A 24088-nucleotide genomic window follows, 5' to 3' on the forward strand; every position below is an offset into this window, starting at 1 on the left:
CTGAGGTACACCCAGCATGGCTTGTCTCATTCCAGAGAGACCAGTGAGTAGAGCTGAAATTTTCTCCTTTATTCTTTAAGTTTACACTCATTTTGATTTACCTTTATTTGACGTGCCATTGAGTGCCTGTTTATTTTTTCGATCTTGTAAATATTAGAAGGTGCGATAACACAACATGTTAACAAATTACAGAGTACAAAAGAAAGTCATTAAGCTGTAGCCACATCTGCCTTTTTCCTGTGCTTTATGAAACATCACCCCTTAATGGTCGAGAAACAATTGCTGTGGTACACTGCACATCAGCCCTTTTTAATTGTCAGAAACAATTGTAATTAAATACATGTAAATACTTCAGATATTAAAGAAGATTAAATCACATCTAACAGTTAAACTCAAGTGCTATTGTGATAACACACACTGACCCAGCAGATACAACATATGTCACCTGCCACATCGAATTATGAGAATATCATGCCGGGAGAGAGCACTCCTTCCTGATATCTAAGTTTAGCAACTCAGAAAGCTTCAATGTAAAAGAATTAAGGTTGAAGAAACAAGATTGAAGATCAAGGCCTAGAGAGTGGCATGGTCCAGAGTAACTCATCCAGTACAGTGATCCCCAATTAGTAAAAAAACATACTGTATATAAAATGAAAGTACTAACAAATACTTAAGTTTAGCTTCATTTTCAATTGAAATAACACTTCTCCAGTAGAAATGATGGGAGATTGTCATTGTTATCTCCACAGCCTTGTGACGGTGTTATGTTTTGTATTGTCTTTGCATACATTAGTGAATCACATGCATTTTTTGAAAGGGGAGATAATATGTCATGTAAACAGTTGTTGCCAGCATGCTGATCTCCATTTTGGCAATATAACATTAAGGACAAGGATGGAGCTTTCATTTTCTCCACCGTCTATATTCCTTGTATTCCTGGACAAGCCTCTAGTGCTGTGGACTTTCTGGATTGAATCTTTGGAGACATATTTTAACAGCTGTTGGTCTGGACAAGGTAGCTGATGCTCATAAAACACCCATACTTATACACTGCCTAGGCATCAAAGGCCAATGCGTCTTTAAAAGCACCTGGATATTCTGCAATGGTAAGTCTCCTGGAATCTCCTTCTTGTACGCCTCAAAGTGTGATCGCCCAACTAATCCTCTTCCACCAGCACCATCAGCAGCTGGGTGAGCTGGTTCCTCAGATCGTGTCTGACTTGTAGGGTTTAGCTAGTTTTGGCAAGTTCAGTGAGTTACATGACACATTTTTAAGGGACCAGTTTGCAGAATATGCCTGAAACTCTAAAGTTTGTGAAAGATTAACATTAAGAACATGCAGAGAACCACAGACGTGTGAAATAAGCAACCAAGTAATGTGGTAGATGGGTGGCACGGTGGCGCAGTGGGTAGCACTGCTGCCTCACAGTTAGGAGACCCGTGTTCACTTCCCGGGTCCTCCCTGCGTGGAGTTTGCATGTTCTCCCTGTGTCTCCATGGGTTTCCTCCTGGTACTCCGGTTTCCTCCTAGTCCAAAGACATGCAGGTTAGGTGCTTTGGTGATCCTAAATTGTGCTTGGTGTGTGGATGTGTGTGCCCTGCGCTGGGCTGGTGCCCTGCCCGGGATTTGTTCCTGCCTTGTGCTCTGTGCTGGCTGGGATTGGCTCCAGTGGCCCCCCCATGACCCTGTAGTTAGGATATATTGAGAAATGACTGACTGACTAATGTGGTAGACAGTAGGACTTTAGTAACTTTCAGAACTAAACTTGATGTTATTTTAAAGAATTAAGTGGATAGGACTGTTCTAATGCTTTTTTATAATGCACTGGAGAGACACAGCAGCAATAGAAAATGTCCATAGAAGAGCAACTAATCTGATTCCATGACTAAGAGGTATGAGCTGTGAGGAGAGATTGAAGGAGTGGAACCATTTTAGTTCAAGTTTAGAGGGGGGCATGCATACTTTTTTAAAATCATAAAAAAATAAATTACTCCAGTGGATTCAAGCTACTACTTTAAAACGAGTTAATCAAGAACACAGGACACAGTTTGAAACTTGTTAAAATGATTCATTTCCTTCTTCACATAGAGAACCATAGACATGGAATGAATGTCCAACTAGTGTGGTAAACTGAAGGACATTAGAGGCATTTAAATCTCAGCTTCATGTTATGTTGTAGGAATTAGGTGTTTGGATGAATGGCCAGTTTTTATCAAACTTTTTCTAAAGTTATGATGTTTTAATTAAATGTAGTAGCCCTGATGCTCTCATTAACCCAAAACACATCTCACATTCATCACACCACATTCACACAAACCCCTCAGAAGTAGCACTTTATGATGAAGTGTTGCTGCCTTTCTCACGAGCTGTCCCCTGATGTGGTGGTCGTAATGCTCACATCTATACCGGTGAAACAGGCTATGGTATGGGGTCTCAAGGGTCTTACACACCAGGACTAGATCTCATAATGCAGCATGTGCCAGCAGGAAATGGCGAGGACAGGTAAAACCTCACTAGTTTGGTTTTCTCAGCCAAAGCTGACACCTTAAATACTTTCCAGTGGCATTTAGAGACAACCAGCTGCTTTAGCCGATTCCTGTTTGGCTAATTTGATGTCTAATTTTACAGCAAAAAGATATTAAGATTTTTCCACATTGGCTTTTTCTCTGTGCATTACAAAACACATCACCCCTAATGGTTCAGAAACAATTTGTGTGTTGCACTACACATCTGAATTTGTATCAACATGTACAAATGTTAAGTAAATACTTGAAATATTAAAGAAAATTAAACTACGTTTAAAAGAGTAGCATCAAAATATATGTCATTGTATTGATGGGTTAACTGACAGCACTGATGGAGAAGATACAGCATGTGTTTTATGGAATTAGGAGATTATCTTGCCATGGATGTTTTATATTGATGTCAAAGTAAATTTAAAAGGGTCCAAAATAACAGCACAGTGGGCTTTGATGTGAATCTGTGAAACTGATAAGCAGGAATGTCTGCAGAAGGGTGCAGGGTCTAGGGTGATTTAAATACATAGCACTGTGAATAAGTCTTAGTAACATGCAATAAATCTGTAAAACAAATTTGACTTCAGAATGATTAAAGTTTACAAATATAAAAAAATACTATAAATAGTGGCGCAGAGGTAGTGCTGCTGCCTCGCAGTTGGGAGACCTGGGAACCTGGGTTCGCGTGGAGTTTGCATGTTCTCCCCATGTCTGCGTGGGTTTCCTCTGGGCGCTCTGGTTTCCTCCCACAGTCCAAAGACATGGTGGATTGGTGATTCTAAATTGGCCCTAGTGTGTGCTTGGTGTGTTTGTGTGTGTCCTGCGGTGGGTTGGCACCCTGCCTGGGATTGGTTCCTGCCTTGTGCCCTGTGTTGGCTGGGATTGGCTCCAGCATTCCCCTGTGTTCATATTCAGCGGGTTGGAAAATGGATAGATGGATAAATAGCAGTAAACAGTAAAACAAGATTAAATCAAATCAATATTTTCTGTGACCACCCTTTGCTTTTAGTACTGTATCAATCCTCTTAGATGTATGGTCATGCAGTTTCATAAAAAAAATCACATCTTGCTGAACTTGCCCCAGTTCATCTCCACACTTTGACCAGTGTCTCACTGGCCTCTGTTTCTCCAAATAATCTCAAACAGCCTCAATGACACTGGGATCTGGGCTCTGTGAGGCAATAAAATCTGGAGCAGAATTCCTTGTTCTTCTTTTGAGCTGAAGATACTTCTATATAACCTTGTCAATGTTGTTTGGGTCATTCAAGCTGGGACTGATCAGATGTCTCCCTGATGGTTTTGCTTGTTTGATGACAATCTAGTTCTACTTCTCAGCTCTTAGGATTTAATTAGTTTTGACCGAATCGCCAACTATTTCTGCAGAAATGCACCCCCAGACCTGCATGCTTCACTGTTAGCAGGAGACATTCATCTATGTAGTGTTGTCTAGTTCCTCTACAGGAAAATGGCTTCCTATTTAAGCCACAGATTTCAACTTTTGTATGTTATCACCATTTCTAATTACAATACACAAATATAGGAGAGGAGGATGCTCTGATCTTCATGCTCCACGGAGTCTACTCCCACTTGGACAAAGCTAGCACCACAGTCAGGATCGTGTTCTTTGATTTTTCCAGTGCCTTTGACAACCATTCTAGTTCATTGACTGGGGAAAAATCAGAAAGCTTTGAATCTTGACACCCCCACAATAATCCTGGATCATGGACTACCTGACCAATAGACAGCAGTTTGTGAGACTGTGCGTCAGAAGTGGTGGTATGTAATACAGGAGACCCTCAAGAAACTGTCCAGTCTCCCTTCCTGTTTACTCTCTACACAACAGACTTCCAGCACAGTACCAGCACTTATAACCTACAGATATTTTCAGATGACTCGTTCATCATAATCTGCATTAATAATGGGGATGAGTCAGAGTACAGGAAGGTTGTGGAGGACTTTGTCTTGTGTGCAGGGACAACAACCTGCAATTCATCATGAGCAAGACAAAAGAGCTGGTGGTGGACTTCCAGCATGTCAAGAAGCCTCTGAGACAAGTCACTGTTCAATGGGAGGACATGGAAATAGTGCAATACCTGGGGGTTCACATGAACATCAAACTGGACTGGTCTGACAATACAGTGGCACTTTAAAAGAAGGGACAAAGCAGACTGGGCTTGTTAAGGAAACAATGGCCTTTTGATGTGTGGAGCAAGCTGATGGAAATGTTCTACCAGTCCATAGTAGCCTGTGTGGTGTTCTACGCTGTGGTCTCCTGGACAAGAAACTTGAGCTCAACAGAAACACAATGGCTGAACAACCTTATCAGGAAAGCTTGCTCTGTCACAAGGCTAACCCTGGACACAGTGGAAGCTGTTGTGGAAAAGAGGATGTTGGCAAAATTGCATGCCATAATAAAAAATCCCCTCCATGAGGAGCTCTCTTGGAGCACTTTTTGTTACAGGTGTATTCCTCCACAGTGTGCTAAGAAGTGCCTCTGGGGGTCTTTTCTGCCAACTGCTATCAGGCAATTCAATGCTTCCATCTGATACTGTATGCATCTGAATTTCCCCATGGGATTAATAAAGTTTATCTAATCTAATCCTGTCTTCTTAGTGTTTGGCACAATGGATCATCTTTTTCCATATCTTCCTGTCTTGCTCTTTTTGGAAATCTGTTATTGTATTATGAGTTGTTTATAGGTTGCACCAAAAAAAAGTCTCTTCACTACAGAACCGATTGCCCATTTCTGCTGGGATAGACTCTGGCCCCCTTCATGGAGAATTGGCTTAAATGGGTTTAAGAATGACTGTGACTGTGTGGCAAACCACAGATTATTAAGGAGCTGGGAGGTAAAAAACAAATCTGAGTATCAATTGTAACTGTACATTTTACAAATGAGGAGCAGATGTTAGGCCAACACCAAACTCTTATGATATTTTTCAGTGCTATTACCCATTTAAAATGATACCCAAGCTAGAAAATGTCAACATATGAACATACAGTATTACAATAGTGCCAAAAATATGTACAACTATTTACAAACACTATAAACAAATAAGACAAGTTGTAAAAAGTTTATATGTTTAATATTTCATTGTGTTCTGTACAAAAAATATATTATAAATCTACTTCTTCTCACATGTACAGCTAACACAAGGCCAGATTTAGCACACAGGGGCTCATCATTTAGAACTGCTAGACAAGTATTAGAAGACAAGAATGGGACAACTACGAAAATGGGCATTGTACTATTAATGTGTGTCAGAGTCAGCATGATATTGGATCCTCTCTTTGCCTTGTTTGGAATTGCATGATTTACCTAAGTGAAGGCCTGCACATGGAGAAACAGTATAAAGCCTTGGCACATTGCCCGGCACACCTTTGAAGCCAACGGACGGATGGGAGATAACATCATCCAATCCTGAAAATCCTTCCAACGCAGTGACGAAAATGGCAGACTCTACACATGGACTTGTCATTGGCTTCCTCATCTGTTATGCCATGTAAGCCATCATTAAAGAGAGCTAAGTTATTTCTCCTATGTGATTTCTTACCGCCATATCACTTTTACATTATATCTATATAGTTTCGGGTTATGTAACATGCCGCAATTACAAAGCGAACGTATTTCCAGGGAGCTAGCGCCTCCTAGTGGAAAACACAAGTGGACCCACAAAATCATCCCCTCATACAATATACAGTATACACAGTCCAGAAAGTCCTTGCTGTATATCTAAATGTGAAATAAACTGTTTTTCCACTGTTGAATATGTAATTGATTCTCCCCTTTTGAAAACTCCTTCCTGATAAAGAGATTAACGAAACAGTTCTACCCACAGTGTCCAGAGGTATGGCCAAAAAGCTGTCTACTACCCTTATATATGACAGCAGGAGATCAATTCAATTCAATTCAGTTTATTTTTATATAGCATTCTATACTGAGTGTAGCCGTAGAGCACTGTGAGAAGTTTGTGGATAAAAAGGCAACTATAGATTTTGCAGATTATTAAGTACAGAATTAGTACATAAAGACACAGGTTTGTTAAAACAAAGTAAATGATTAACATAAATGGAAACCAACATTATCGTCCATTAATTAATTTTTGAACTATGATCAGTTAATGACAGAGGAGAGGAAAACAAAAATTCAGTCAACAGTATCCCTTGAAAAAGTCAATCTCTGGGGGGTCCGCGGTCGATTGTAAGACACAAAGTCAGAGGCAAAGTCAGCCACCGTCCTGGAGACCTCGGACACCTGGCCCTTCTGGCCATTCTACTGTAGAGTCTTTGCCTGGCTGTTTAATCTGTTGATAGTCTTTCCATCTACTGATTCCAATACTCCCAGTATCTGAGATGTGTTTTCCATGGGCTGGAGAACAGATTGGCAGCAGAGCAGTGTCACGATACCAAGCTTCCTTCCTTTCAACCCGAACCTCAGTTTTGTTGGTGATTATTTGTTGAAAGTATTGAGATGTCCAGTCTTTAAGATAGAGATGACTGCAGGACTCGCTGCTACACAAAAGTACATTGGAATCTTGTGATCAGTATCCGGTAATGTTATAGAGATGATTCAAATCATGTTAAATTGATTTAAACTTACTATGAATTACAATTCTCTATTGGCATAAACACATGGCAACCTCGTCACATCACAGACTTGAATAAGTTTCTACTGCCAAGAACAATAAAAGTTGTAAATTACTATTACTGATGTAAACTTGCCACCTGGAATTATTCTTTTTTTTTTTTTTCTCTACCATAATTTCAACAATAGCAGCTTAACTATAATGCATAATCATTTTATTTAGACATGGCTTAATCTCACAACAGGGTCTCCCAGCAAACAAACTGATATTTGACAAGTGTAGGCCACAAACAATAGCCCTATGTTGGCAGGAAACCATGACCTAATTGGGATTTGCACATTAGGGCAACACTGGCCTCAAACCACTGGCCAATTTTGTGGGCAAACAGAGGAGGTGCCCAAATTTGGTCATGAAAATGAACAGAGTCTATACCTTACTAGTCCATCCATCCATTTTCTATACTTGCTTATCAAGGAAGCAAGCAATGGGTTAAGGCAGGAACAACTCCTTGGACAGGGAACCAGCCCACCTATCACAGGGTGAACACACACAGTACACACATCATAGAGTCAATTTAGCACCACCAGTCTGGCTAATCTGCAGGATTTTGGGCTGTAGGATGAAACCGGAGTACATAGAGTAAATCAGCATGGACATGGGGAATACATGCAAACTGCACACAGTGAGGTTAAGGGATGTGAATCCCACTCTCTTTACTGTTAGGCAGTAGCATTACCTCTGCACTAACCCTTACTGATTCTTTCCTTAAACCCTTTTATTTTAGTGTTTAGTTGTTTTTTGATCAATGAAGTTATGTGTACATATGAAGATTTACAATTTATTAATTAATAAGAAAAGGAATAGAAAACAAATTAATAATGTGGCTTTAAACAATTTATCCATCCATTATATCCTAACACAGGGTCACGGGGGTCTGCTGGAGCCAAACCCAGCCAGCACAGGGCGCAAGGCAGGAACAAATCCCTGGGCAGGGCGCCAGTCCACCGCAGGACACACACACACACCAAGCACACACACTAGGGACAATTTAGGATCGCCAATGCACCTAACCTGCATGTCTTTGGACTGTGGGAGGAAATCCACGCAGACACGGGGAGAACATGCAAACTCTACGCAGGGGAGTGAACCCAGGTCTCCTTACTGCGAGTCAGCAGTGCTACCACTGAGCCACCATGCCGCCCTTTAAACAATTTATTTTTACAAAATACAAAATGCTTTTACATTTATTAGTAATAGTCCAGCTTTTCTCTTTTTTCTTTTTTTTTTTTGTGGTGTTACAACTCTGAAAATGAAAATATTACCAATTTTCATACAATTGTCCAGTTCAATCATGTTAGTCCCAAAGCTGGACAGGAGTTGGTGCTTTTATAGTGACTTCCTCAATCAGGTCTCTCGTTTTGATTCCTATTTCATGCCAAGAGTGGATGAACTCCTGGAGCATCTAGGTAACGCCCGGCAACTGTCCACCTTCGACATGACGAAGGACTATTGACAAATCCTCCTGATAAACACGGCAAAGTAAAAGACCATGTTCAGCACCCCTAGTGGTCACTGGCTGTGTTGTGTTTTATGTTTTGTGCTAAATGAGGCCCCAGTAACCTTCCAACATCAGGTGGACAGATTACTACAGCAGAATAATGCCTATAGTGCTACCTATTTGGATCTATTGTCATCTACTCCAGCACCTGGGTGGAACACCTAAACCATGTTTCCTACATCTTCTAAATGATCCACAATGCCGACCTTCAGATCAACTGCCAAAAACGCTGTTTCAGGCTGACCAAGAATAAGTACCTTGACTACATGGTGGGTGGCAGACATATCAAACCCCAGTGTTCCAAAGTTGCCTAAATACACAACTAGCCATGGCCATGAACCAAGAGACAGGTACAGGCCTTCTTTGGATTAGCAGGCTACTAGAGATGGTTTGTTCCCTGCTTCTTGAAGAGGGCCACGACTCTCACCCAACTGAGGATAAAGAAGGCATCCACCACAGTGTCATGGACCCCATTTCAGGTGCCATCCGGAATTCAAGAATTTCATATTTTTGTGAAGTCTTGGAACTTAACTTGTATGAAGAGTTAGGGATGGCTGAATATGAAGATAATAATTAGCAATGTTATGTAAGGGATATCAAAATTTGTTCATTCTTCCACTCCATGCTGATAACATTGTTTTCAATGAATTATTAAAAGTTTTGCAATTTCATATACTTCTGACAGTATTGTATTAAAATTATGCATTAGATAAAACTATTCCTTATTATCACCTTTGTTGATTTCAGGTCTTTATGCAGCTCATTACAGTATTATATTTATTAAACATTTGCCATTATATATACACACTCACAGCTATGTGTGTTTTAGAGGGTAGCTGCTCATTGGCACAGATATGTTTCACTACTCCGCAGGCAGTGCCACGGGGGACAGCAAGTATATATATATATATATATATATATATATATATATATATATATATATATATATATATATATATATATATATATATAGGGAGTGCAGTGGAGTGTGTACACCTGATGAGCCCAGAATGAGGGCGAAACACGTGTCGTGTACTCTTTGCATTTATTTGACAGTAAACTATTTCAACCATTCTATGATCTGCTCTTCACAAACTGAGGGCACCGTGGCGGACGTTAGCAGATTGCTGACCAACCACAAGCGTTACCTGGTAGGTAACCACCCATACAATCAGATTGTGACACAGACTTCAAATGCCATGAATGTAATTACCCCGATCTACATGCTGTCAAATAAACAAACCACACGCTGTGGTGCAACGTTAGGGGCATCGCCCCTGACGCTGACGTCCAAGGTTCGATTCCCGAGAGGGAGTGCAGTGGAATTTGTACGCCTGATGAGCCCAGAATGAGGGCGAAACACGTGTCGTGTACTCTTTGCATTTATTTGATAGTAAACTATTTCAACCATATACATATATATATATATATATTTGCAGTTGGAGATCCACAAAGGGAGAAAAATGAATCACGTATCATAAAGTAGTTTTATTCCTGAGCTGTCAACCCCTACCAGGGGTCTTCATCAGAGGATAATGCTTAGACCTACAAGAATCAAAGGCAATATATAGCAAAACATTACGTGGAGGGGGTGGGTGGGGGGTTGAGGTGGCTAAATCAGTGTGATGGGGGGGGGGGGGGGGGTATTGGGTGTACAGTTTATTTATTATGAACATGTTCTCCTTAAGTTTACATATGCTGGATTTACGTCCAAGTGTCTGTTGATGGCGTTCTCATTTCATAGTCAAAATTCGGCCAGCTCTCTGCCACTTTTAGTACTGGCCTTAAATCTTACTTGTACATTGTCCCAGTTCAGTGTATGTCCTGTTGATTTAGTATGCATATAGATCAATGAAAGTCAGTCATTGACTTCTGACGGCGTTGCGATGTTCCTGTATACGTTTTGCGTTTCTTTTTGAAGTTTGTCCTATGTATACTGCTGAGCAAGAACTGCATGGAATACTATAAACTGCGTTTCGTGTTTTTGCTGCCGATTTCTTGTTTTTAGCATTGTGCCATTGTGACATTCTTTTGAGTTAATACAGCTATTGTAATAATCATAGCCTGCATGTCTTTTTCCATATGAACAACTGTAAACATACTTATACCCACTCCTTTCATATAGTAGAGTGTTAGAAATGCATTCTTCGTGTGTGTGTGTCTGTGTAAAAAAACGTGTTATTGAAGATACCTGCAATTCTACATTTCATCAGTTTGAGTTTTGACTAAAAGAACTTTTTCAGTTCGAACTAAGACTCCATATTGACCAATGGTAAGAAGTCCCTCAGTTTTGTGCCCCTCTAAGCACATTGCCGATTTCTGTAATTTGCATTCTGAATACTCAGAAAATACTCCGAATTAAGAATTGATATCTCTAGTTCGATGTACGATATGTCAACACTGAATTTTGTTTTTTCAAAAAGATGTATACTTGACACATTCATCTGAGGTTTCTCTTCTTCCGTTCTCACACCTTTGGCAGTGGACTCCCCCAGAGCGCTGCACAGGCTTTAAAAAGCACCCTCGACTGTCTCAGGACCAATTGCGCTAACCCGATCACACTTAGGTGAGTTATTTGTTTCTTTGTTTGTTTGTTTTCTCTTAAATAAATTTCAATATCGAGTTGTTGAAGTGGCAGTGTAAGGTTAAGGTGAATTAAATTAGATACATAATCCGTTGGATACCTAAATGGAGTTTAACAAATCTGGGGAAAATAAAGTAGCTCAATGTGATTTGACCTTTTACGTTATTTCATGTAATAGTCAATCTTAGACATTAAATAAATAGGGATGGACCAAGTTAGCCAGTGCATTTAACTAGTGCACCTGTGCAGATCCAGGCAAAATAAATGTGCGTTTTAACAAATGTATCTGTCTTGTTCTAAAACTTTTGAAATGAATATTAACGTTATTCTTCACAGCGTCTGTTAAACATCACAGACAATCCAATGCTGTGCGTTGAGGGTACGATGTGAGTAATCTGTGTGTTGTTAAAGATCGGGGCACCAATTTCACTTTCGTCCTTTCTGGAAATCATGCGGGAAGATCTATAAGAAGGGAGAACCTCTCACCGGTGACAGGATTCCACAAAACTTCCCTTTAACAGGCGTGGTCGCAGTTTAAAATTTGTATACGATATGTAGTAATGCAAATAAAATAATAAATTAATGAGAACACGTAAAACCTCAAGTTAGCGGTAACTATAAATGAAGAACGTGAAATTCATGACAAAATAACAGCCAACGCAAATCTGTTCGGTTTAACAAAAAAGAAAAAAAAAAAAAACGAAGTGATGAAATTAATGGCACTTGCAACACACTGCACTGTTAAAACATCCATTCATTATCTAACCCGCTATTACTACAGGGTCACGGGGGTCTGCTGGAGCCAATCCCAGCCAACACAGGGCGCAAGGCACATAACAAACCCGGGGCAGGGTGCCAGCCCACCGCAGGGCACACACACACACACACCAGGGACAATTTAGGATCGCCAATGCACCTAACCTGCATGTCTTTGGACTGTGGGAGGAAACCGAAGCACCCGGATGAAACCCACGTAGACACGGGGAGAACATGCAAACTCCACGCAGGGAGGACCAGGGAAGCGAACAGGGGTCTCCTAACTGCGAGGCAGCAGCGCTACCCACTGCGCCACCCACTATTAAAACATGTATACATAAATCAAAGTGTGGGAGAGGACAGAGATGTATGGTAGGAAACGCATGCGCATTTTTCTTTTTTCTAGCGACAGTAGCGAAAAAGTCCTGTGATAGTTAAAAATGAGTGATGGGTTTAAAAGCAATGTCAGTGAGACGACAGCAGTCGGTAAAGTCTCGATACCAGACCGATTGTTGGAATCACGGAAAAAAGGATGAAGTACACGGTGCAGTCAAACTGCGGGGCAACACCTGATGGCTGTAAAACTGCGGCCCATCTTGTTTAGTTCACGGTTACTCCCCAGCAACGTTACTATGACCTTGCTGTTTTTTTTAAATGATTTGTTCATCGAAGGAAATCCTTTTCAACAAACATAAATGTATAGTAATCATATTGTATTTGTGAAACAACTGTTACGAAGATTTCGGCTATGGTTTTACATTACAAACGGGCAGGACGGCGGTTTGCACTTGGCAGGCTTGAAATTAAAAGTAGAAACGGCACGCAAAAGCATGAAGGGGTCTGAGCAAATCACGCCTATTGCGCCTGAGCGAATTAAAAGCGGACACTGATATCTTCAAAACAAGGTGACTAGTGTAAGGATGTGTCGACATTGTGATAATATAATCTTGATTTAAACATTTTTTTCTTCTGTAAGTATTGGGTTAATTTTGACTTTCGAATCGTTCTGCTCGATTCAGCGTAGCATTTTATAGGTAAGTTCTGGGTGTGGCAAGGGTCTCTTCATCTTCAAACCCACAAAGTAAAACACCCAATCCCACTCAGTGGGATACTGCCGTATCTGCGTGCCGACTGAATAGTTAAAAGTAAGATCAAATCTCTCTAGTCATTGCCGTCCAGGTGTGTGTGGGGCTCTTATTCCGGCCTAATTAAAAGAATTGTCAAATATTCCATAAACTTGGGTGACCACTTCCGTGTGCTTTCCTACACATGTGGGCTCGACTGCTGCGCTACCGAGGTCACGCCGGACATTGGTAAGGTGAAAGTAGCGGACTCCATTCACTGGCTCTTACAGCACCACATCCAGAACATACAATTTTTACCATGGGATGGATTTAATAATCACGTTTGTTGATTCAGTGCATGGTGGGAAGATTTAACAACAACAACAACATTTATTTATATAGCACATTTTCATACAAAAAGTAGCTCAAAGTGCTTTACATAATGAAGAGAAGAAAAATAAAAGACAAAATAAGAAATTAAAATAAGACAACATTAATTAACATAGAAAGGAGTAAGGTCCAATGGCCAGGGTGGACAGAAAAAACAAAAAAAAACTCCAGAAGGCTGGAGAAAAAAATAAAATCTGTAGGGGTTCCAGGCCACGAGACCGCCCAGTCCCTTTTGGGCATTCTACCTAACATAAATGAAATAGTCCTCTTTGTAGTTAGGGTTCTCACGGAGTCACTTGATGACATTGATGACATAGCATTTTTATGTCTAAAAACAATGTCTACTCATGCAGGTAAAGAAAATAAATAGTTTTTTAGTCAAATTTAAACATGGCCACCACTATCATATTTCTTTACATAATACCTGTTATTCTGTTACTTCAGCACCTCAGCTATTATGGCATATATACTCTTAAAATTCCTGTTTTTTTAATGGCACTTTATGGTGCTTTACTGGGTTTTGTGGTTCTTCATAGAACTACTTCATAACTAAGTACCATTTCATTCTGGGAAGGGTTCTCTGCAAGTGAAGTTGGTTCTTTGTGCTTCCTAATATGTAGAAAAAAAAGGTTAAGAAAACCAGGACATAGCCTGTGTTATTAATATCAGCGAGAGTCCCTTTAAAATCAGGACCCAATGGGATTTCACAAATTGGTTACCATTGATTCATGGCTATTTACTACATAGAGACTGTTACAGATTTAAATAAATAAAGGGTCTTTCCAGAACCTTCATAGATTCCCCTATTGCATTGTTCTGAAGAACCACTCTGACACCTGTATTTTTAAGAGTGTACAGTGCCTGTAAGAAGTATTCACTTCCTTTGGAAGTTTTCACATTTTATTATTGTACAGCATTGAATCAAAGTGGACTTCATTTGGCTTTTTTGACACGCTGATCAGCAAAAAAAAAAAAAAAAGACACTTTAATATCAAAGTGAAAATAGACTTCTGCAAAGTGGTATAAATTAATTAATTACAAGTACATAACACAAAAAATATACATTTTATACTCACTCTATATCCTTATATGCAAAAGGAAAAGTGCAGTTTCAGATCATTTTTATTAAGATCTGCTACATGTTTAGCACATGAGCGCAACGGTTTCTATCAGCCGAGGGTAATAGCTGAAGTCAAGCCTTCTCTTTCTGCAAATGATTTTCAAAAAATAATTCTTGCTTTTGTGTCTTCTCGGCTTAACTACTGCAACTTATTTCACACTAATCAGTCATCCCTTGTAAATCTCCATCTAGTTCACAATGCTGTGGCCAGGCACATGAAAACAGCACCACATCACACCAGTTTTAGCTTTTCGTCACTGACTTCCTGTTTGTTACAGGACTGAGTTTAAAATTTTACTATTTGCTTTTAAGTCTCTGTAGTACAAGGGTATTGTACTGTGTTAGCCATTATGGATGAAGTGAGAAGCATAATGACATCTTTTATTGGCTAACTAAAAAAGATTACAATATGCAAGCTTTCAGGGCAATTGAGGCCTCTTCTTCAGGCACTTTTTAGGTCTCTGAATGGTTTGATCCCCTCTTATCTTTACTGACCTCTTACAGCATTACTTTCCCTCACAATCACTTAAGTCCTCTGACTACTAGTCATGCTGAGGTCTCAACTTAACCTCAGAGGGTATTGTGCTTTTGCAGTTGCGGCCCCTAAGCTTTGGAATGGTCTACCACATTATATTAGCACAGCACCAACTTTAGGTACCTGTCTTTTTGCCTTAGCTTAATTTATATATTTTGGTGTATTTATTTACTGTATCTATGTATTTATTAATGCATTTATGGAAAATGTATAGCACTTTGGTCAACTTCTCTTGTTTTAAATGTGCTTTATAAATAAAATTGACTTGACTAAACTTCTAAATAGAAAACTGAAAATTGACCTGTGAAAATATAGTGTTGTGGAGCACAAAGGCAAGACAAGTCAGTGGAGGTAAGATGATGGTCTAAATGGAAGGGCTTTGATTTATTAAAGTTATCTGACCCCATTATACACAGCTCTTCTTTATAACAGACTTCATGAAACATTACATGCAAGTATTCAAACATCTTTGAAGATGTCATTTATAAGTCTTGTCCTAATTGCAATTATATAAAGTTTAATTGAAGGACAGTAGACTGAAATGTCAATCAAAAATGTTTGTGTCACTCTCCTTCACAGACTTCAGCCTTCCAGACCTCTGGAGACGTTGGGAATTGTTTGTTGACATAATTGGTGAGTTACTGGTGTTGTGTTGGCAGCAGAGTCAAGACAATCTCACAAATGAAAACCTTATACACATTTCAGATGCTTATTTTGTTAGCATAATGTTTTAAGGGCAAATGACCAAAAATAAAGGATAAGGTGACTCCCATTACTGCATATCCACATAGTATCCTGTTCAACACATCTTCTTCTTCTTCTTCTTTCGGCTGCTCCCGTTACGGGTCACCAAAGCAGATCATCTTCTTCCATCTCTTTCTGTCCTCTACATCTTGTTCTGTTACACCCATCACCTGCATGTCCTCCCTCACCACATCCATATACGGTACATTAGTTTCATCAGCTACATTACATCTTGTTTATCCTAAACTAGGGTCTCTAAATTAAATGTGACACCTTGTTTGCTCTGAATGCTGAACTGAAAGATGTCCTGTTCCACTTAATTGATCTTATATCCCAACTCTCACTTCAGAACATGACAGCATCTGTCAATGTGAATACATAAAGATATTCAACTGAAAAGGAAATTGTGACTCAACATCTTAAAAATGATCGCATGCATCTGCTGTCAAGCAAAAAAAGATTGTGCTCTGCAAAAATTTGGCTAGCTGTATAAATGTGCTTTTATGCTTTTGAACCTTTCTTTTAGAGATACACTTAAAGGATTAGTTTCTAATTTGTAATTTATAATGATGATCATGATGATTATTATTTTCTGGGGACTTAGGGGCTCCATTGCTGCAAATGGAATAACTGAAAAATTTGTATGTAATGTCAAAGCTTAGCTGTAGCAGAGGCTTGAATGGTCACTGCAGAAGAACAGCAAGAAGTGTGAGAGAATGCAATAAACGAATGAGCCACAAAAACACATGAAAAGCCTCTGGCCTAATGAGCAATATATAAACAAACAAACATATAAATAAATAAATATGATCATTAGGGGGAGCATTGCAGAACCCTGAACCCCAGATACAACCAACACATGCAAAAGTCCTGGGTGTAAATGTAGTTTATTAGAATAAATTACCTAACAATAGGCTTCCTTGAAATAATGGCACAAGCACAACACAATTCTTTTTCTCTCTCCTTTTATTTTTTCTCCACCACTCCTCCCAGGCAAGCTTTGTCCGTCCTTCACACCGAACTCCAAATCATATGGACGAGGTCAAGCGGCTTCTTAATTCTTGGACCGTAGAGTACTTTTGGGTCAAATGGAAGTCTCAAAAAGTAGGGATCATGAATCCCTGAAGCACCTCCTGGTGGCACCCACAGAACCCAACAGGGTTGCCCCATAATACTTCAGTTCCCAGCATGCTTTTGCTGGTGTCTGTACAGGTAGTGTTGTCCAGGGATGCTACTTCGTAGCGCATTGGGGGAACATGTAGTCCTGGCAGGTTGTTTCCCTCTTTCTTTGTATCACACTGGCCTTGCAGCCAGATATTGTTCCCTTGGTCCAACCATGAAAGGATGCCAACATACCCACTTTTATATTGCCATCTTTTGCCTGTCTCCTGGCTGAGGCAGGATGATCCTTGCCTTTATTATTTTTGCTTCTGAAGGGCTGGCCTCCTGTCCAAGTACATAGCCTAGTGTCTGTGTGCCATTTATCACAATAGAGACATAGAGAAAGTGAAAAATTAGACAAAATATGAAATTATGAAGCTTGAAATTATACTTGACAGCCATGACAGCACAAATGTTAAAAACAGAGTATGATCCTTCAACAATCAGTTTTCAGAGAGAAGAGGGGAAAATAACTTAGAAATACACTATTCTGTTACCAAATTATTTTCACAATATCAGATATTTTCAGTTGGGAAAACTAAAAAAAGTAAACAATAATAAAAATAAGTTTAAAATATAAAAACAGCAAGAATATGTCAGCAGGCTTATTTGTTTACCAGTTTACCAGTTACCAATAAACTACACTCAGAGGCGTAGCTAGGGTTTTCAGCGCCCGGGGACAACTGAATAATTTCGTGTCCCCTCCTGTTTACCAAAATGCAATGGGGAAGGGAAAGAAAATTTTAAAAAATGTATTTAAAATAATAGTATTTTAAGAAAAAAAAATCATATTTTTTATTTTAAATAGTTTTAAATTTTTTAATATTTTAATTTTTTAAAGCACTTTTATGCGTATATTTTCAAGGTTTCACTAAATTTATAAAGATAGAACAAAGTAAAATAATTAAGACAAGCAATGGTATTTTGAAAATATAATTATTCTAAAATATTATTCAAATATGGGAGGCACGGTGGCGCAGTGGGTAGCGCTGCTGCCTCGCAGTTGGGAGACCTGGGGACCTGGGTTCGCTTCCAGGGTCCTCCCTGCGTGGAGTTTGCATGTTCTCCCCGTGTCTGCGTTGGTTTCCTCCCACAGTCCAAAGACATGCAGGTTAGGTGGATTGGCGATTCTAAATTGGCCCTAGTGTGTGGTTATGTTTGTGTGTGTCCTGCGGTGGGTTGGCACCTGGATTGGTTCCCTGCCTTGTGCCCTGTGTTGGCTGGGATTGGCTCCAGCAGACCCCCGTGACCCTGTATTCGGATTCAGCAGGTTGGAAAATGGATGGATGGATTATTCAAATATAACATTGCAAAAACTTAAACATTACATTGGATATAATAATATAATACTTCACCACAACCCAATCAATTTTCTATCAAACACATAAACACAAATCACTTGGCACACAGAAATGGTGTTTGCAACAACTTAGACAATGATACACTAATGACTCATGTCAGTCGCGCGACCTGTTTAATAACATCAAAAATGTTTCTGGGTGGGAGTCAAGCATGTTAGAGTAGTGGAGGGGATAAATTATTGTCTGTTGGGTATGTTTTTTATTTACTTTTTAGTGCATTTAAGAATGGAAAACATTTCATTCTAAAATTTTCTAACACCCCCTGGATGCTGCGCCCGGGGACAGATGTCCCCCCTTGCCCCCCACTAGCTACGCCACTGACTACACTTGTTTTTTTGGTCAGTCTTCAAAGTGGCCTGTGACCCACGACACCACCCCTTGGCCATCATTACAGACCCTGTGAACCCTACTCCTTTCTTCCTTTGCCATTTTTTACATCTTTCTGTGGGAGCAGACTCAGGACAGATGGTTGCTCTTCCTCCTGGCGTGCTCAGAAGGAGTGACAATGTCCCTGTGACAGAGGCCCACTCGCTTCTCACAGGGTGTCAGTCTTGACTGCTTGCCTCTTCTCTGCTGCACCAGCTAAGCCATGATCCTGCTTTTTTTTTCTTATTCTTTTATTTTAACCTCTGATCATTTTCCGTCTGTTCTCTTCTTCTTGCCCTCGCCACAGGCTCCTTTATATGCAAGCAGGCACAGGTGCCTAATTATACACCCCAGAGCACTAATGAGCAAACAGGCTGAACTGCACACATCTGCACATGAATCTCCACAACACCACCCCAATACTCCAGTACCACTTGTCAATGCTCCAGACGCACCTTTGCTTGCCTTGAGCCTGAATGCACAGTTTTTATAAACAAAACTTATGCATTGCCACAAACCCAAAAACGCATTTTACCACAAGAACCCGCTTCAGTTTACCACTGACAAGCTACTGGTATACTTTGATTCTCTTGCAATTGCTCACTATTCACACTGATGAATGAAACAAAGGTAGCCACTTGCATAAGTTGTCCTCACAGTTTGTCTGCTGGTGAGGATCGGGGACCATTACACTATTTGATCTTCATTAAGTGGAAATGTTCTCCCATACTGGCTACATGTATATCATTGAGTTGTGCCAAGCAGGAAGTTCTAACATGTTTTCATGGAGGGCACACAGAAGGTTCATAGGATGGCGTTTGTTTTTCATTTTCTTTTTTTTGCAGCACCTTAATATAAGTGAACATTGATTTATTAAAAAAATCTCTATAAGGAAAATTGTTTTATTGAGAATTGTATATTTGCACATGCATGTTATGTGCTGTTATGCGTTGTGTTATTCTTCTTTATTGTTGGTTATTTTAAAAATGTAAGTGAGTTTGGTGTGGTACAGTGGTTAAGTTATTACCTCACAGCAAAGCTTCAAATTCCAACAATTTTATTTGTCAGGGAACTTTTAGAAGTCCAGCATCCTGTAGTCACAGTTTTGTTGGTTTACATTAAAGTGGGTCAACGTTATTGACCATTTTATTTTAATAAAAGAGATTTATTTGAAATTTGCCCTGACCTTGCAATGGAAATAGACCTAATAAAGTCAATCAGTCAGTATCTTTAATAATAATTTAATAAAAGCTTTGCAAGCTATGTCGAAGACAGCATTGTCAACACTAGAACCCCATGAATCGTTTACGCTCTGTAACCACAAACATGGTGACAAGGTGTGTACCCTTTTGTTCTCACCTAACGGACAAATAGATTGTTATCCATCTCTACTGGCTTCTCTCCAAAAATCATAGACATGTGTTGTCAACAGCTTAAGTGTTATTACAAATACATAATTTCTTGGCACATGAATTCTTCTGTGCACATTAGCTCATGTTTTTATTAAATAAAAAAAAAAGAAAAATACTTTCCAGAGTGCAGGTGCAGCTCGGTATAAAACAGTGTTTAATCATGAAAAGCAAAATAACATGCTTCAATCAGCTGAGCACATAAAATAACAAATGAAATAGAAAATAATATTTTAATGTGTAAACAGTTTAAACTTTATAACTTTACTCAACTGTTTTACCTCATATGTATGCAAACAGCAAGCAGCATGTTAGCTACTCAGAAACAGTCTGCATCAGCAGTCCACATAAATTAAGGGGGTTTATGGGAGCAACTCCAGCATACAAAATGGTGGCACTTTACATAGCTTTCCTCTGTTTTGTTGTGTGTGCATCTCCCTATCTCTCATTGTTTCTATGCTTTCTCCATGGTCACTGCCTTAGCCATCTCTTGGCATGTTGTCCCTGACAGCTATCATTTAATTTTCTTCATATGTCATTTAGTTTTGCTTTTTTGGCAATTGCCAGGGATACTGATATAAAAATATTGTCAAGAGTAGTACAGCGCTTCTTCTTTTTCTCGTGAAAGGCACAATGAATAGCATTATCATAGTGTCAGCCTGTCCCCTAGTGGGAATAATGTTTAACATACACCAGCGTTTCTCAACCTTTAAGTATTTGCGACCCAAGTTTTCATAACAGTTTTAATTGTGTCCCCTAACGCTTTTTTGAAACCCTAAAAAAATTTATTCCTATATTTTTTTGCTGCCGATACACGGCTACAAGTTTAAAATTTCCCTACGAATAGCGAAATTACACCACACATGGCAACATTTGCGCCCACTTTTTTGTTACTTATGCCCCACAGTTTGAGAACCGCTGACATACACAATATTGCTGCTTACTGTACATCAGTGGATATCCAACATTTGATGCCAAACTTATTGAGTTTGTTTGACACTGAGTTAAAGGGCATCAACATGACATGTGTAATAAGTGCTTGTGAGAAGTCAGGTTCTGTCCTGCATTATAACACATGATGCAGTACTACATCGAGGTTTGCCAAGTGTCATATAGCAACACAGTATACAGATACTCCTTCTGCATTTCCCTTTTACCAAACCACAGACATTTTGATGATTTTGCAGTAGTGATTACATGGCATCGCCCAAACTACTTTTGACCAGTAACTTCCATTTCCGTGTACCATCAGTTTCATTTAGTCACATCTCATGTTGTATCAGTCCTACTGGCTTCAGCAGATGTATATCATCATTTTCGTGTTGTACAGGCAAAAATAGCACATTTGCATACTGTAATAATAACTAGTTTTTTATAAATTTTTTTTTGTATTGTTGGAGTTTTTGAAACTGTAGGTCGCATTTCCGATGTTCATTTTTTATTCATTTTACCTAAAAAGTTGATTCTGGCTAACACCTTGTTTATACTATGTAGGATGGTATTGAAACTGCCACACGACCTTGATTGTTACATTAATAATGTTGTGGGGATAATGCTATAAACATTAGATGGTTTTCGCATTTATTTATCATGGTGAATAAAAAGCAAATGTTCTGTTTAGTGTAGCTGCTTTACTGTATTTGCAAGTTGTCTCTAAAGTTAGGTAGATTTTTGGTTTACTGTCTCTTACTAACATGTCTTACTATGTGTTTCCAGTGCCATATACTGTTCTTGTAATAATCCCAGGACAATTAGTTTATCCCTTAACAATTACATTGTCTATTCAGCAAAAATGTTGTAAGCTATCCAAGTTTCACAACTGTGCTGTTTGTCCATGGTTTCCTCCCTCCACTTGATGACAGTTTGCAGTTTCTTCTTTCCCTATTTGCAAACTGATGCTGGCTGGGCACTCTTTCCTTCAAGTCAGGGACAGTGATCTAAACTAAACTTATTATACCTACATTATATATATACATATAAACAAGGGACGTTCAAAAAGTTTCCACATTTATTTTAACTCTGTTAATTAAGAATTTCAAAAACAAATTACATCACTTTTCTACATAGTCACCTTCCTTGGCGATACATTTTTCTCAGCATCATACCAACTTTTTTATTTCATCAGCAAAAAATGTTTTTGATTGAGCACATGGCCACTGATGCACTGCTGCTTTCACATCATCATCATCACATGAAAATATTTTTCCCCTTAAAGCTTCTTTGAGTGGTCCAAAAAGGTGGAAATCAGATGGCGCTAAATCCGGACTATAAGCTGGGTGTTCCATAACCTCCCACTTCAATTGTCTGAGGGTTTCCAAAGTGCAGGCTGCAGTGTGGGGGCAGGCATTGGTGTGCAACAACACAATTCCCTTTGACAGATTTCCTCTTATTTTAGAGCGGACTGTGGGTTTCATTTCTCTCTGAAGCATGTCACAATATGTTGCACTTGTGACAGCTGTTCCACGTTCCTGATAAGTTTTGAGAATAGACAATTGAGAGTCCCAGAAGACGATCAACATCAAGTGTCCTGCTAATGGTTGTGTCTTGAATTTCATTGCTACTGGAGATGATGGATGCTTTCATTGCATACTCTGCCACTTGTTTTCAGGCTCGTAATGGTGAATCCATGTTTCATCACCAGTGAATTTCTGCTGCATAAAATTGTCACCTTCTTTATGATAATGGGCCAATTGTCGGGGAACAAATGTCTACGTACTTGAGCTTATGCTCATCTGTCATTTGCTTAGGCACCCACCTGGCACACACTTTACTGAATTTAAGGCTGTCATGAATCAGGGCACCTGGGTTCACTTCCCGGGTCCTCCCTGCGTGGAGTTTGCATGTTCTCCCCATTTCTGTGTGGGTTTCCTCTGGGTGCTCCGGTTTTCTCCCACAGTCCAAAGAGATGCAGGTTAGGTGCATTGGCAATTCTAAATTGTCCCTAGTGTGTGCTTGGTGTGTGGGTGTGTGTGTGTGTGTCCTGCGGTTAACTGGCACCCTGCCTGGGGTTTCTTCCTGCCTTGCACCCTGTGCTGGCTGGGATTGGCTCCAGCAGACCTCCATAACCCTGTGTTAAAATATAGTGGGTTGGGTATTGACTGACTGAATGACTGAATCAGGGCATAGTCAGATCCAACACTCACATTCAGTTATCCTGTGACCTCTTCAACTGTTATTCTTCTGTTTTTGCGAATCAGTTCCAGGGTTCTTTGTTTATTCTTTCTTTCTTGAATTCTTTCTTTATTCCTCGTGGTCGTGGCTGTAGCTGGACATCAGGAGCGCTCTGTATCCATCACACTAGTATGGCCATTTTTGAACATTTCAATCCACTCATAGATAACTCTACGAAAGAGAACTTCATCCCCATACTTAGCACACATGCAGGGATAAATTTGTGCTCCTGGCACACCTTCTGGCCACAAAAAGCATATGACAGAATGCTGTTCCTCTTTGGTACAATTTATAAGTTTTACAGCCATCTTCACCACAAGGTGACAACTCTTACACTAAACTGCAAGGGCAGCCGGCTTGCCAGACAGAACTAGTCAAATGACACTCTCAGACACGACCAATCACTACTCCTCCTGCCTTCACTGTTTTCCAATGAAAATATAAAAATGTGGAAATTCTTTGAACGTCCCTCGTATATATTTATATCATTATTTATACAGTATCTCACAAAAGTGAGTACACCCCTCAAATTTTTTGTAAATATTTTATTCTATCTTTTCATGGTACAACACTGAAGTTATGACACTTTGACACAATGTAAAGTAGTCCGTGTACAGCTTGTATAACGTTGTAAATTTGCTGTCCTCTCAAAATAGCTCAACACACAGCCATTAATGTCTAAACCGCTGACAACAAAAGTGAGTACACCCCTAAGTGAAAAATGTCCAAATTGTGCCCAAAGTGTTAATATTTTGCGTGGCCACCA

At 39.6% G+C, this 24088-nt stretch overlaps 2 protein-coding genes across 5 annotated transcripts in view; both read left to right on the forward strand.

Moving 5' to 3' along the window:
* The window catches only part of LOC114664744 (zinc finger protein 345-like), a 292505-nt gene that overhangs the window by 206645 nt on the left and 61772 nt on the right, over positions 1 to 24088 (forward strand). The window lies entirely within an intron of this gene.
* Positions 20005 to 24088, forward strand: part of LOC127529377 (endonuclease domain-containing 1 protein-like) — a 35531-nt gene continuing 31447 nt past the window's right edge. The window contains exon 1 of the mRNA XM_051932748.1: positions 20005 to 20079. Coding sequence (XP_051788708.1) covers positions 20005 to 20079 — 75 coding nt within the window. The remainder of the gene's footprint in view (positions 20080 to 24088) is intronic.

This window comes from Erpetoichthys calabaricus, chromosome 1, assembly GCF_900747795.2.
Source record: "Erpetoichthys calabaricus chromosome 1, fErpCal1.3, whole genome shotgun sequence".
NCBI classification, from domain to species: domain Eukaryota; kingdom Metazoa; phylum Chordata; class Cladistia; order Polypteriformes; family Polypteridae; genus Erpetoichthys; species Erpetoichthys calabaricus.